The 15442-nt window shown below is 42.3% G+C and overlaps 1 protein-coding gene across 1 annotated transcript; it reads right to left on the bottom strand.

Moving 5' to 3' along the window:
- Positions 1-5019: 5019 nt before the first annotated feature.
- SRP9 (signal recognition particle 9) lies at positions 5020-11099 on the bottom strand. The gene is made up of 3 exons (XM_057374893.1): positions 10951-11099; positions 8301-8369; positions 5020-7306 (listed from the first exon to the last, which is right to left on the bottom strand). The coding sequence occupies exons 1-3, from the start codon at positions 11020-11022 to the stop codon at positions 7187-7189; spliced, it is 261 nt and encodes an 86-aa protein (XP_057230876.1). The 5' UTR covers positions 11023-11099; the 3' UTR covers positions 5020-7186.
- Positions 11100-15442: the final 4343 nt, after the last annotated feature.

Here is a 15442-nt window from a genome sequence, read left to right as displayed (position 1 = left end):
TTTGTTACAGAAATAAGGGGGAGGATGTGGCCATGGTAGAAATTTATGGAGCTACTGGTGTGAGGGGAACTACAGAGAGTTCAAACAAAGATTCACATAAGCACAGAAAAACTGACAACAACAGATAAAACAACGATTATCTTTAAAAACCACTTTTTATATTCTAAGACAGATTTTGATGAAAAAGTAATATGGAGAATTGCTGATATCTAATCTTTACCATTTGTAGACTGGCAGACAGCCATCAGCCAAATAAAAATAATGCCAAGAATTTGCAATTTGCACTACAGAAAAGTAAATTAATTGCTGCAATCTTGGTAGATACTCCAACACAGAGTATGAGCTGAAGGATGTTTTTATTTTGCTGAAGTACAAGTGTTATTTGTCTACACCCARTAAAACCATTTTCTTACACTATTATTGGCTAAGGAAGGTGGCCATGCAGTTTGCTATTARTGCTCCAGTGACATCTACACCCATGCTCTTCCCAAGGGTGACAATGCAGAATGTCCCTCTACTGAAGCTCAGCTTTGAGAACAAAACCCTTTATTAACGTGCACAGCACAAAGTGGAAAAGCTGCAACTGTGTAACAATCCTCTTCCCCTAAGCCAATTACAACATCACCATGATCATCATGATCAACTGATCATGGAGGAAAATAAGAGGAGCATGAAAGATCTAAAGGGAAAAAAATTAGTTTAATACAAATGAAAAAGAAGAAGAAAGTCAGAAAGGAAGGAAGCTTAACACAGAAGTCAAAAGAATGAGGAAAGAAAACACTCTCCTCTGTGAAATCAAAATAGTCCATTCTCACAACCAGTGAAATCATATCCAGGAGGTGTTTTGGTATTTGTGTTTCGAGGGTTGGCCACCTGGATACATTCTGAAGGCATCTKAAGAATTATTGRTTTGGAACAGCTACAGCTCACCRAACCATTACTACTGGAGTAAGCCTTTAACATGCTGATCCCTTCTTAAACCCCTGCCCCCATATTGGCACTTTAAGAATATTAAGAATTACAGGACAGTTTTATAAACCCATTATATAATTTACACCTTGTACCATGTGTTCAGCTCTGGCTATTCTATTTGAGAGGCTACCAGAGTGTTACAGGCTTTTAGGAAGGGTAACAGCTACAATGTTTGGTTCCACACTTTCTGTATAATTCATACAAACTAGAACAACACAGAAACAAATTCAGATATATCTAGTTTTTAGGTAAATATTGTATAGCATGCACATGACAGGGTGTTTAATGGGACAGACAGGAGGTTTTTATAAGCAAGTCAGGGAATTTCCAATATGAGAGTTTTTTTTTGGCTGTGGTTCCATGGCAACCTAAGCCAATCTAACTGATTTTTTCACTCCCATCCTTCTCCTCACCCYTCTCGGGAGCTCTCAGCCCTTCCATTTCACTCCCTGTAGCACTCAGTTGACCTTTTGTGAAGCTGTCTCAGCACACTAACCAGGCMGAACACCAGACCAGCAGCTCTTCAGAACATGGAGTTTTCTGATGCACTGGTAGACGGGAACAGTTCAGCTGAGGCTCAGAGACACATCAGAATCGGTGCTAGAGGCAAGAGGGACCGGCAGCCAGCTGTTCTATGGACCGAGGCTGCTGTGGAATCTGCCTGCACATTGATGGGATGATAACATCTGTGGTGGGTARGGAGCTATTTACAAAGCAGTTGTTTGCTCTGCTCAAACCACGCTTGGTTATTTGCATGGTTTTACTCACGTGTCACCTGGCTCTGCTGTGTGACCAAGCACAGAAGGTTCACTCTTGGGCACAAACCAACAATCCCTGATGAAATTTGTTTATTCCTTCRGTTCCTGACCTCAGCTATATGGGAGCACTGCTGCGGAAAATGTGTTTGGAAAAAACCCAGCCCCCATCTGTCAATCACTGAAAGGTCATTTTCCCTCCTGCCCCCAAATTTGAAAGCTATCTTTTATGGCAATCTAAAGTAAGACATAGAATTTCGCACGGACGTTCTGAGGCATTAGTTCATCCCTCTGCCTTGCTGACTCCTTACCGGAGCAGATGCCTTCGGAAAGTCACATCTTTGAGCCACACAGTTTGGCAGAGCTCATTTGTCAGCGCCCCGAGGCGAGCCTTTCATCTGCCGGCCACACAATGGGAGCAGAGCTGCAGTAGAGGTGGCTGTATTTACATGCATGAGCAAACCGGTTAAAATGCGTATTTCAGCTACCCARACTCTCATTTGCTCACTACCAGCCAGCACAGCCATTCAGGAGGTGTCYAGAAAACTCAATCCCCTCTCCAAGGAACCAGTCTTTGGAACCTTGCTGTGAACACATGCCTGTAACTCAGGAAGGTTCCCAGTAGAAGTAGGACAATGCAGACCAGTTCTTTCACAAACAGATACCACTCATAGACAAAAAATGAACCCAAAATACACACACATCTTCAAAGGAAATTTTTAAAAGTTCATCAATCTATCTCAGACCTCTCGGTATGCCTGATGTTTTAAGTTCTAAAAAAATTACTAAGGATTGTCACAAAAAAAGCAACRAATGTGAGCACAAAATCAAAACTTGCTRAAGGAAGCAAAATGACCTCAGAACTCGTTTTGATTTAAACAGAAAACACTTTTATAAATACCAGCATTACAGTTTAGGAGAAACTCTATACTCTTAAGATTTATAATCCAAGTATTCACAACACCCAGGAACTGTCTGTTTTAGGAGTYTTAATGTGTTGAGCACACTGGCTCCTGCTAGAAGACCAGGCATTTCCACATAAGAGCACTCAGAGATGGCACTGTGGACTTAAGATGCTTTTAGAATGGCGRAAAGTAATTGCATTCCCATCACAGGACTCCAAGAACACTCCCCTACAACTGACTTTGACATACTATGAGAAGATGAGGACTTATCCTCACGAGAAACAAAGATTATGTTCAACAACATGGGCCTGGACTCGCACKAAGGCAGTTCACTCTGCCATCACATCATGACCATGTTTTTATTTGCTCAGTTCCCACAGACTTCAGTTTTACAYAGTCCAGTTTAAGCCCACATTCTCCCAGAAGCATTTATTCCTGTGGAGCAATTACAGGAYACACACACAACCTTGCATAATAAGCAGGGGTTAACAAACTAGCATACTTTGCATTCTGCTGARTAACTGATCTGCTGCTAAAATATTGTGGCATCATTCTCATCTCAAAAATAACATTTCTACAGACTACCCACATCTGTCTCCACTCTGTAGTGACTGAAATTAAATACTTCAGCCCAACATCAGGGTGGGGAGGCTTATCTGAAAGCCAGTCTGAAGTGTCTACTTAGAGTAAAGATCTGCTTATGTGAAAGTAATAAGAGATGAAAGGCATGTTTTCATATCATCCCCAGCAACAAAGACAATTCAACCATTGCTTGTATTTAAACACCAATCCTTGAACTCCCAAAGCTCTTTTTAAAGAGAAGATAATATCTTTATAAACAAAAGTTGTGTTGAGTCACACAGCGTCTACCTTTCAAGTAGTATCGGTGTTTCAGAATAGGCACCCCCACGTCTTGAAGAGCAAATCACTAATAATATAAGCAAGGAATTAGATGTAGCTCCTCACAGACTAGTTTCCTCTCAAAAATGAGAAAGTGAAGATCCTCTAGGACAGTTATGTAACAAAAGGATTCCTTAAGATTTGTTTGATCAAAACAGCTTTGTTTCAGTCAATTAGAAGTTCCCTCAGCACACAGCATTGTACATAGAGACCAGTTTTCAGCTAAGCTCCTACTCTCTAAGGACACTCACTAATGCTCAGTGTTGATAACCTGGACTTATGTGTAATCTGCAGCCTAGGTAAGTTTACCGGAAAAAACCCCACCTATTTTCTATGTATTCCCACTTCAGATATCAAACTTCATTTAAAAGGTGGTTACAGTATGATTCYTGTGAGTTTTGTCCTCCCCCAAGCCAGATGTGAAAAAGCACAGGTGCACTTGCATGAGGTTACTGTACTCTCATCCTTCCAGATGATCAAAGTGAGGGGATTTATCCTGCCTATGGCAGGATGGACCCCTGAAATTACTTAATCCTTTAAAATCAGCCTACAGTAACAAGTGATCRTGCCGGTCCTACTGACCAAATCAGAGAAACCAGAGTTTCTTCACATTTGTTACAGCAAAATCTTGAGTATTACCCACTTTTATACTGCAGGAAGAAACTTACTAAGATGAAACATAATTATTTTGACAAGTTAAAACATTTTTTAAAACACCTGTTTGGCTATGGTTCCATTTCCCATTTTGACAGACTCCAGCACCAAAGTATCCAGTTTTCCAGAATAAACCTGTCACTCCTAGAAGCTAGGTCAAGACTTCAAGGGAAAGGCCTCTTTCACAAAGCTCTCTAAAATAAAGACCTGTGACCAAACTCTTCATTTCTACAGATTTTAAAATCTTCCTCTACTCCAGAATACACTTCCACAAYGGATTACATATGGAACAGCTCAGGGTTCAACCCCCTAAAATTGGAAACAGAAGTGAAGTTGCACATGAGAGCTCAGACACAAAATCGGCTTAAAGGCCTTGCACAAAGAAAGAATTGAAATCAAGACACTCGGGCAATCCGGCAGGTGAGAACAACAGAAAACCAGAATAAATTCCGTGGGTAAACTAACCAAATTTCCTGGGGCATTAACAAGGTCCCCATCTTTTTATTGAACTACTCTCACAGAACTATTACTGAAGGTAACCAACAGGCAGCAGCAAAATTAGCTGTAGCAGGGGAAAGCATGCAATTTTTAAAAATCATTCCACTTCTGCAAAGGTCACCTGTCTGTCACTGCWCATGCTGCCCATGAGTTCCTGCCCTGCCCATTTGCAGACTGTAACTGGCACCAATTCCTGGCTGGAGAGAAGAGTCTCTGGCAAGCTGGCTGCCCAATGCAGAGATTCATGTACAGCTCCCCTTTGCTGCAGCAGCCACAATAAACTGATTTTTCCATCACAAACGAGAAGATACATTGAAATAGCTGGCAACATCATGGACTAACTCAGTGAATGTTTATTAGGGAAGTGATCAGTGTACATAAGCACACATAATCTCAGCAGAAGTATAGGCATGAAATAAACAGAGCTCAGAATTCAGAGCTTCTCTACTGCCCCATAAATATGGTACAGAAATTTCTGAAAATTCCAAGACAAAGTTAAGAAGCACCTGTGTTTTTCTAAAGAAGTATCCAAAACATTTTTTAAGCAGCTGTTCTGTAATCTTTTGCATTCTAATTGCACGGAAACACCCCAGTTTTTTCTGAGTATATGGAGAACAAGCTTAACAACACATACTGTTACAAAAGTGGCATTATTTCCCCATGGTTTTAGGGAAATTAGAATTTAGAAAACTAGAAATGTATTACCCTGCCTGTTTTGCTTGACAGCTGCTACTGTAATATACACTACTGTGACAGCCCAMTGGAGTATAAAGCTTAAGGCTTTCAGCCACTTGGTACACCCAGACTCTCTACTACTGTATTGCAAATATTAGGACTATTATTTGGAGCACCAAAGAAAAATGTCAGTATTACAGTATCTTATGAAAGTTTAACAATTAACAAAGTTCAACCTTCTCTCTGGCTTTATTTATATTWCAAAAGCCAATACAAAAATGTTACACACATACCAGTCACTCCTCCAGACTTGAATTTTGAGCAGTCACTGGGAATTTAGTGCTGCAGTATTTTCCAACAAYATGCAACATTTTATATGCAGCTGAAAGGCTACTCTAATACAATATTTAAGCCTGGTGGGTTTTTTTCAAGCTTTTGGCAAATGTGTAAAGGTCCTGCTTCCCAGTAGCTCCATTATTTTTATGTAAGTGACAGCAGGTAGCTACTTAGTAGATTGTTTYGTTATATATAAATGCCACTGCAAGTAGGGCTCTGCTTTACTTCCGTGGCTTGGTTTAACCCAAAAAATTAGTTCTGATATCAATAGCCTAATTACATGAAAATGTTCATCTGTTTTGAAGTATGCAAGACCTAGTCAAAGCAAGTATCAATTTTAGCTACTGGGTTTTCACAGAAAAAGCTTTTTTTTGCAAGAGACAATTAAGGCTTCCATCAGCCTACAGAGGTTACAGTGAGAAACAAGTCTAAGCTACAGAAGCATTGGTCTATTTTTGACATTGGTATTTAAGTATTTATTAAGCTGTTTTCATCCATTTATTCATTTGGCTGACATCCATTTGCCACGTGTAACATTTGAAAATGCAGTTAACAAGCTGCTAGAATAAGGAATCCAGACAGTGTCTGGAAGGATATTTTCTATTAACATAATAGGCAAGAGCTTCTAGAATTTGTCTTGATGATAGACTTSAACTCTGCCTGAAGCAAGGATGGGAAAAGGAATCCCTGCTAGTACCAAATAGTTCAAGGATGTAAAAAAGCCACTATCTTTTACTAAAAGTATTTGCACAAGCAGAGAAACCCCCTCCCCCCAGTTTCTCTAGCAATATTCCGTGAAGTTCTATTTTAATTTTTAAAATACAGAAGTTTAATTACTKAGCCAATATAACAGTTCTACAAACTGCATCATGGATAATGTTGCACGGCTTAGGACAAAGAGCAATACCAAAAGCTAGAGTGTTGCCAGTGACAGTGGTAATACAAATTGGCAATTTCAACATTTCAGTTCAGAAAACATCTGTTATTTTAAACCAGCATTTTCAACATTTCAGTTCAGAAAACATCTGTTATTTTAAACCAAACAGATTTATATAATGTATGTAAATATTCATCAGACCCAGTAACCATGCTACAGTATTAGGTTAATAAACCCTTTCATTTTAAGAATACACCAGGTGTAAGGTAGGAAACCAATGAAATCTATATGAAATTTTACAGTAACTTTCCAGATGTATGCTTGTGGCCTACCAAATTCAGACTAACATAATGTAGATTTAAAATATTTACTTGTCTTCTTAGCATACCTAATGTGTAAGAATAGTTGCYTGATACCCAAAAATAAATATAAGCTTTCAATTGAAAGCACTTATTTTCCTAGATTTCCAAAGTGGAGTCTGAGGGGTGAAAATACTTCAGACTTGTCATCAGTCCACTTTAGTACATAAAAGCATCTCCTGTCCCAGTTTTTCATTCAAATCCAAGAGATTTTTTCCAGYGAAATATGACCAGAGCACTCTTATTCGCAGCACTTCAGTCTGTTTCCATGGCAGCACTGCGGGATTCCTTCGCCACCATGAGTCGCATGAGCTGACTGTGGAATTTCTCTATCTTCTTCACGTCTTGTGCCTGGTCTGTTCTGTACAGCAAACACTGCAAGACAAAGTTCTTAATATCAGCTTTCACTTGAACTGGTTTTATCTTGTTTACAGCTGCAATGCTTTTGTGCTTGGAATACACAAGACAAGGAGAGCACTGAAATGTTCATTTGTTACCAGGRGCAGCACCAACACATCTACCCTGTTTCAAAGCACACACATATCTGTGTTTACTTTTAAGTTTCTCCTGAACACTCATGCCTCCCATTTTGAAAATAAGGAARCTTATCATTTATTTTACTTTCTTCTAGCTCAAAAAAGCTATTAAAACTTGGGTTTTAAAGCTGTCTTTAAGGACACACCATTTTGTTGCCTGAACATAAAAACAGATTTTAAACCTGAAGTTACTTTCCTATTCTTGTATTCTAAAGCAAGTTTATTTAGGCATTGTTACATTGCCAGGGAGAAAAAAATGCAGCATTTCCCACTGAAGGGGATCCCCTACCCTAAGCAAAACTTGTTTTTCTAAGACAGCCCTAAATAAGGAACACAGCATCTGATTATGATAAAAAGCATCCRAACAAACAAACAACCCAAACACCAAAACAACACAACTAAAAACTCAAAACCAATCCCCATTTACCCCCACCTGGTGTAACACATTTCTGTGCCCGAAAGTAGGTAAGACAGCCTATACCCTAGAACAGTTCACATCTGTGAATCACCTGACTCCAACTTCCCCTATTGGGAGAGTTAAACAAAATTACCCTTAAATCCAATTCCCCCTGTTATCAGTGTCCCATACTCAATACCTCACCCATGTTAAGTCCTATTACCCTATCAAGTGACTCCCTATCAAGAAGTGCCTCTACTGGAGTTTCACATCCCTTCTTGGGCACTTGAAATTCCCATGCCAGACTACTTTTCCTGGAAAGAAGAAATTTGACTTTTTTCCAAGAGCTCCCAAGAGCTCCCAAGTTGACTGACAGCAAAACACAAGTCTAGGAAAGGTACAAGAAACCCTCAATGGGAAGTGTGTTCTTACTTACAGCCACATCATCTGTTACTTTGATGCAGAGATTYCCATCACAATGTCGGTATTTGAGAACAACACGCACCTGAAATGACAAAGACTTTAAGAATTAACACTTACAGCTAACAATTCTTAGAATATATTGAAGGAAATCTGCCCACATTCAGATTACCCTTAATTATAATTATATACTGCCCTGTGTTTTCACCACCTCTGTGGTGGTCCTCAGCTCTGGTGATGTGGAAGTTGACCCTATACCTTGGCTATAGTAATCCTATAGCCAAGGTGGTGTGGAAGTTGACCCATCCCATTTCCCTGCCTAACACTTTACACTRGATTTATAACAGCATCAGCAAGGTTAACACTGGGCATGTTCAAAAACACTGCAAATACAGCAACAACAGTTGCAGAGACCTTGCTGACAGGCAGGATAAACTATCAGAGTCATGTCGAGACAAGACACCCCCTCGCTGTGTATCACACTCCAGAAAAACCAACTGGAAGCCTGTGTYTGTAGGCTTGAAACACTTCAGAAAAGAGTAGCTCTACATGGAGACTTGAGAGGGATCAACTGAGTGGSGAAGCTCAACATCACCACTTTTTCTTCTATGGTACCAGAACTGTTACCACAGTTACTTTTGCAGTCACCTGCCCTGAGCTYCAACCTCCAGTCCCTTTGGACCGTCAAATCACAGTTCTCAAAGCCACRGTGATTAAAATATCCACACCTCAGTGACTGAGCATTACATGGTTTTTCCTGAGCACAGAACCAACCACAGAAGCATTGCATCTGTCTGCAGCCTCAGCTAACATCAGTAACTAGAAACAAAGCAAGGTGGCCTCTGAGAACATTCTGAACTCACACTGCAAACAGGCTTTTGGTGTACAGTGACCTGTGTTAATGGTGAACAACCTCCTTCATTACAAACACATTTTGAAATTCCTGCTCCAGAATGGATCTCATCACAGATTGACCCTTTTTGTTCAACAAACTGCCACCTTCTGACCACCGCWGCAGTGTAACAGTGCATCTCCCAACTAAGCAGGCCCTAAAGTACAAGAGGCTCCCAAAAGCAGCAGGTACAGACTCACTGTATCCATAAGTCACGTTTGCAAAGGCAAGACCATTCAGWACYTGGCTGAGAACACACACCCATCTCYCACAGTTCTTGYTCTCCTYYGGTTTTCCAGMAAGCCAAATTACAGAATTGCTGAAGCTAATTCTGTGCCAAATTAACAGGAAAGTACTTGTGTTACAACAATAGGGCCTATATAAACCCTTCTGTAACTASACAARTTTATTGTCAGAGATGGGAAGAGAYTGCCCTGGGAGGAAGAGCAACTCCTGGCCACAGTGACATCCCTCTTATTTCGTTTAATTGAATGTCACAAAGGCAAAACTGGATAATTTTAATATCAGCAGCAATCACATATGGTGTCTCTTGTGCTAATTAAAAGGCACATGTTAATCTGCTTTAAATAATCAGATATTCATTTAATCTTCTGAAGGTTTCTCCAGTTCCCCTATTTTTGGTGAAGAAAACTAGTTCTTTTTACTAATTTTTTTAAAGTGTGAGTTCCACATTACATTTTTCTGCTCCTTTTTAGATGACCTATAACACTTATTCTGAAGACTGAGGTTACTTTTACTATTTACATAAACCACACTCACAAAAATGTCACCAGAAACAAGAARGTTATAAACTGAGAAGTCCTTGACGAATTATGCAATAATCCCATAAAATAAACCAATTCTTGATACTTCAGCAGAACTCTTAAACTCTATTTTTAACACACAGGTACGCTGTGAATGAGCAAGTCTTTGAAGTTCAGTTCTTGGGGTTCATCCCAGCTGCCAATAACATCACCTGAAACACTGCTCCCTAGGGGTGTTGTTGGGATCATAAATGAGAACTTTCTCCTGTTTCAMAGAAGAGGATGATCAGGTACAACARCAAYGAGTAACCCCCTTCCCTAGAGCTGCTTTTTCTCCTCTATTCGACACTGGTGAGGGCACAYCTCGAGTCCTGTGCTCAGTTCTGGGCCCCTCACTTCAAAGAGGGCATGGAGAAGCTGGAGAGAGTCCAGAGAAGGGCAATGGAGCTGGTGAAGRGTCTGGAGCAAAAGTCTTAYGAGAAGAAGCTGAGGGAGCTGGGTGTGTTTAGCCTGGAGAAGGCTCAAGAGTCAGACTCTACCACCACCTGAAATTCAGGTAGGGGTCGGCCTGTTCTCCCATGCAACCTGCATGCAGTTTTAGGCTGTGACACGGGAGGTTTTAGGTYGCACATCAGAAGAAATTTCWTCACAGAAAGGGTGATTGGGCATTGGAATGRGCAGCCCAGAGAGGTGGTGTAATCACCATCCCTGGAGATGATAAAAAAAATAACTAGACGTGGCACTCAGTGCTATCTGATCTACCTGACATGGTTGTGTTCGATCATCGGCTGGACTCGATGACCTCGGAGGTCCTTTCCAATCCAATCGATTTTGCGATTCCGTGATTCTTGCCTCCCCCGCGCAGTCACCAGCACTGCATCAGCGAACCCCCAGCCCTGCCTGACACCGCCCGCCGGCCCCGCCGAGCTGCGCGCAGCTGGAGCCGCCTCCAGAGCGCCGCTCCCGCGGCCGGGACGCACACCCTGCCCTCCCAGCTCGGGAGGTCCTACCTTCATGGGGTCGGCGAGGTAGAGCTTCTCGGCGGCGCGGGTGAACTCCTCCCAGGCCTGGAAATGCGGCATGGCCGGGCCGGCTCCGCTGCCCGCGGCCGCGGCAAGATGGCGCCGGAGGCGGGCGGGTGGCCGGCTGAGACAGAGCCTCCTATTGGTCCACGGGAAAGCACCGCCCAATCCCGAAGSGCGTGACATAGCGCTCCCGGGCCCACCGGAGAGGGCTCGCCGCCACAGCGCCCCCTGCAGGCGAGGCGGGMTGGTGGCACGCGCTGCCCGCCCGCCGCGCGGGGACAGGGGCCCGGTGGCGGCCCGGGCTGGGAGCTGTGAGCTGTGAGTTCGTGGGTTCGAGCCCCGCCGCCGGCGGAACGACCCCCCACCCCGCCCGGGGCTGGCAGCTGCGGGGCTCTGCCGAGCCAGGTACGGGCTGTCCCCGTGATAGCCGCTCACCCTGAGGCACCGGGGGCGGTGGGGACGCGGGTGGGCCAGCGTGGARCCTGGGGGTCCGGCGGGAGGTGAGGGCAGGGCCCCGGCCGCGCACCTGAGGTGGTTTGTTAGCTCGGCCTGCCCTCACAGCTGAAGCAATTCCCAAGTTTTCCCAGGCTGGRAGGGCCGGCGTTAAGCTGGAGGTTTGGCTTAGTGTGTAACAAAAAGGGTATGTGGGAGCCCCTCATATGCTGGTGTCCCTGGTCCGCCGGGCTGAGGGGTGCTGAGGCCGTGCTGAACTAAAGCTCCTCTTCGGGAAAGAGGCTGAATGGCATAGAATAAAATAATGAAATATGTTGGGGAACTCTGCTTTTCAGTCTTGTGTGTGTGTGTGTGTGAGTGTGTGTAAAGGTTTTACACGAAACTGACTTAAAAATTCCCTTCAAAAATGAAATGAGGGAGGCAAAAGTAAGTCCAAGATTTCTCCCATTGTGTTTTAAAATCCCATTTCCTGCCGTGATTTTTGTGCCTTTATRGCACAAAGCTTGTAGCCAGACACAGAGCTAAGCTCGGCTCATGTCACACGGCTTGTGCAACTGCTGCAGTGACAATAAACACGTAAAACTTGCAGTCTCTATTCTCTATTTCATAGSGATCCACTGAAAACTCAAAAGCTCCTGATAATGATTCACAGCTACAAGTTTTACTGAACAACGCGAAGCACAACAGCGTGGCCAAGCAAATAAACTGGAAGGTTTAGGGCAGATCTGCATTTGAGGGGACAAATTATGCAGGCTGTTGCAGTCTCCACTAGCAACATGGGGAAATACTATAGCTGCAGGCTTTTTTTGGCCACAAAAGGCACAATACGTGCAAAAGAGAATGAAGAAACGTGGCATAGGAATAAAAGGGTAGATGGGAGGTAAGGGGAGAAAAACTGGAATGAAATTCCCTGAGTCAGTAAAGCAGAATATAATTGATACTGTGGGGATCAACTCTGAAAAAGTCTGCAGTGATTAGACTGACAAACTTCGTAAATTGCAACTCGTGGGTGTTAGGTGGTCTAAACAATTCTGTTGAAGGGCTTTGCACCAATGAGTGCAAGGATGCAYTTGGATGCATCCACTATGCATTCCACTATGGATGGTGCAAAGATTTAAGAATTTTTTTTCTTTCTTTCCAGAACTGCTTACAGGGTTTAGGTGCTGATGTGTCTGAGAACCCGGCTTCAGACATGCCAGAGTTGTCTTTCAGAGATGCTGAGAATCAACAGATTATCAGGTGATAGATGTATGGACAGAGCATAAAGCAATCATCCCAGACACAGAATGGATGGAGTGGTTCCCTACTCTCATTGGGTTTGGGCAAGTGTTTATAACAGCAGAGTAGCAATTGCATTTGGTAGTGTTTCACAAACACGTAGGGGATGTAAACACATGGCAAGGAAACATGAGGGGAGCACAAACCCTGTGACACAYATAACATTTTACAGAACCGTTTTCACCAAACTTGGATCCAGGTTTTCAAGTGGGATGTGAACCAAGTATTCATGGGTACATCTTCTGAAAGAGCCCCAGGTTTGGGCTGTCCAGTCATAAGCATTTTAGGGCTGCTTTACAGAGGATTTTAGTTTTSACTTAAATGTTCAGGATCTTTTATATATTCTTTGACACAGAAGTGGTTTAGGAGCTTGCCAATGCCCAGTTATTAGCCCTGCAGTTGAGCTAATGCAACAGAGYGAGATCAGAAAACAAACCCATTGTGGTTTTTTTTTTCCCCCATAACCTAGATGCTTTGTATGATCCATTTTAGGATGYAGCTTCTAAAACTGTTCTGTATGCACAGTTTTGGAGGTGACAAACTGCAGCAGCCAGGGCAAAGAACAGAGAGAGGGATTTCATAATTGGCCTTGCCTCTGAGGGAAATGGGATGTGTCAYGATGACAGTTCTATACTGCCTGATGCACAGCTCTGCATAGCCTGCTCCTGGCTGCAGATCTTAAGGATTTTGTCATCACTGCCACCACCACCACCTCTGGCCCCACGTTGTGCTGCCACAGCTGTTTGTAACTCTGCASTGGGGATCCAACCAATGCTGGGATTAAAAGCAGCACTGTTTTTAGTAACACTTTTTTACTGAGATCGGTTTGGTTTTATAGTTTACTGTGTGGTCTTATGTACTGTTGTGCTGACACAGATGTTGAAAATGCACCTTTTTTGGTGGCAAGACAGAATATGGGAATTCCTACTGTTTTTGCTGGATTGCCACCAAAAATGAGGAGCTGGATGTGAAGCCACCCCCACACCTGGTTCCCCTGAATGCAGGGGCAGTTGCTGAAATCTCCACAATTAGGAGGAGAAGCTATTTATGAGCCCCGGGGAATGTCTGATACCTGTAGTTAGTGCACTGCTTTCGCTCTGTTGTTCTCATTTTGCCTGGAGAACAGAACATTTTCTTGACATGTTTGGAAAGGAAGTTAGACCACTGCAGCTATTCAGCTGTAAGTTGTATTTGATGTATGTCCAAAACTGTATTTTTCAAGTGAGTTCCAGTGAGGGCAGTAATAGTAGAAATCCTTCAATGGGCTTTTTGTTTAGTGAAATAAAATGAACAGTTGTTTATCACTGTGTGGAGTGTTTGGTATGCAGCCAATAATAATTTAGTAGTTAGTAAGAATTCTGCTAACACACACATACTTATCTTGCTTTCTTTTCTTGAGTTCCTGCTTTCTGCCGTGCAAGAAATCATTCCAACGGTCTTAACGGTCTCTCCATCACTTGCAAGTGAAATCRGGAATGCTATAAAACCTCATTTACCCTTTCCTCAGTCTGTCTTTGTATATCCTTGCTATATTCCCTAGACCACCTTAGATAATGTCTTTTTTTGCTTGGATTTAAGGCCATAAAAAGCTATGAAGCAATAACATAAGTACTTGTGTGATGAAGACTTTTCAAGTGGTTTTTCCTCAGGCCTTTTCCCCTCATCCAACCTGTATGCACATGATTAATGATCTCTCTTTGATCAAGCTTCTACATGCATTGCCACTGCAAGTTCTGCTTCGTAGAGTTGTGTTCAGGCATCTAGATTGCACGTGGTGATTTCTTCAGATTTTTTATCTTTAAATGCTTTTGCATTTTTTAATGCTTTGCATTAACAACAAACTGAAATAAAATAGTAGAGAAAACATTGCATTGGATCTTGAAGTATTGTCCACAGAGATCTTCTAACTCCTACAAAGTTCATGGAAGTTGCAGCTYTCAGCATCACTCAGGGTCAGACATCTGGTTTCCTGTTCTTCACATTAATGCTTTTATTCTATCTGAAGCAGGTGCCATATTCTTTTTTTGCAAAACTATTTTTCTGTCCTGGATCAGGAATTCAGATAAGGGCATTAAATTCATTAAATTAGCTATCTGTCACCATGGCATACTACTGGTGGGGAAAACAAGTTAGTCTTCCCAGTTAAAAGAAGCTTTGTATAAAACACTGTGCTTTTATCATGCTAAGTTGTGGATTAGATGAGAAATAACAGGGCAAACTGATCTCAGTTATGCTGCTGTAAATCCAGAGTAATTCCATTTATTTAATTGGAATTAAAAAAAAAAAGTTTTGTGTATCTGTAACAGTACAATTAAGAGCAGACTTAGGTGCCAGGATGATAATCCTGTTCTTGGACCAGGAGCAACATAAAGTCAGCACTATAATTCAGGCCTAAAAGTGCTAATGRGGAGTTAGTTACAAGGCAATTATGACTGCTAGGAATGTTTAATGCTTAAAGGAGATATAGTTGCTTCTTTCAAAATAGCTTCAACCCAGCCCTTAGTTAAGTTAAGGAGAATCCCAGGCATTGTGATTATACATTCCATTCTTGTGTGTGTATGGTCTAAACCAGCCCGGGATTTGTACTGATGCAGACTTCAATCACGGGGCTATTTTTTCCTTTGAAAGAACATTTATGTGCATAGAGATGCAGATAAATCTTGAATACACTGAGATCCGAGGTCTTGACATCTCACTGGCTTCTGAGTCTCAGTGCCCATGAGAACCCAGTCTGCAGTGAGAAGCA

The sequence above is a fragment of the Malurus melanocephalus genome, unplaced genomic scaffold (assembly GCF_030028575.1).
Source record: "Malurus melanocephalus ecotype Western Australia unplaced genomic scaffold, MMel_1.1 scaffold_235, whole genome shotgun sequence".
Taxonomy (NCBI): Eukaryota; Metazoa; Chordata; class Aves; order Passeriformes; family Maluridae; genus Malurus; species Malurus melanocephalus.
This window is presented reverse-complemented; position numbering and strand designations above follow the sequence as displayed.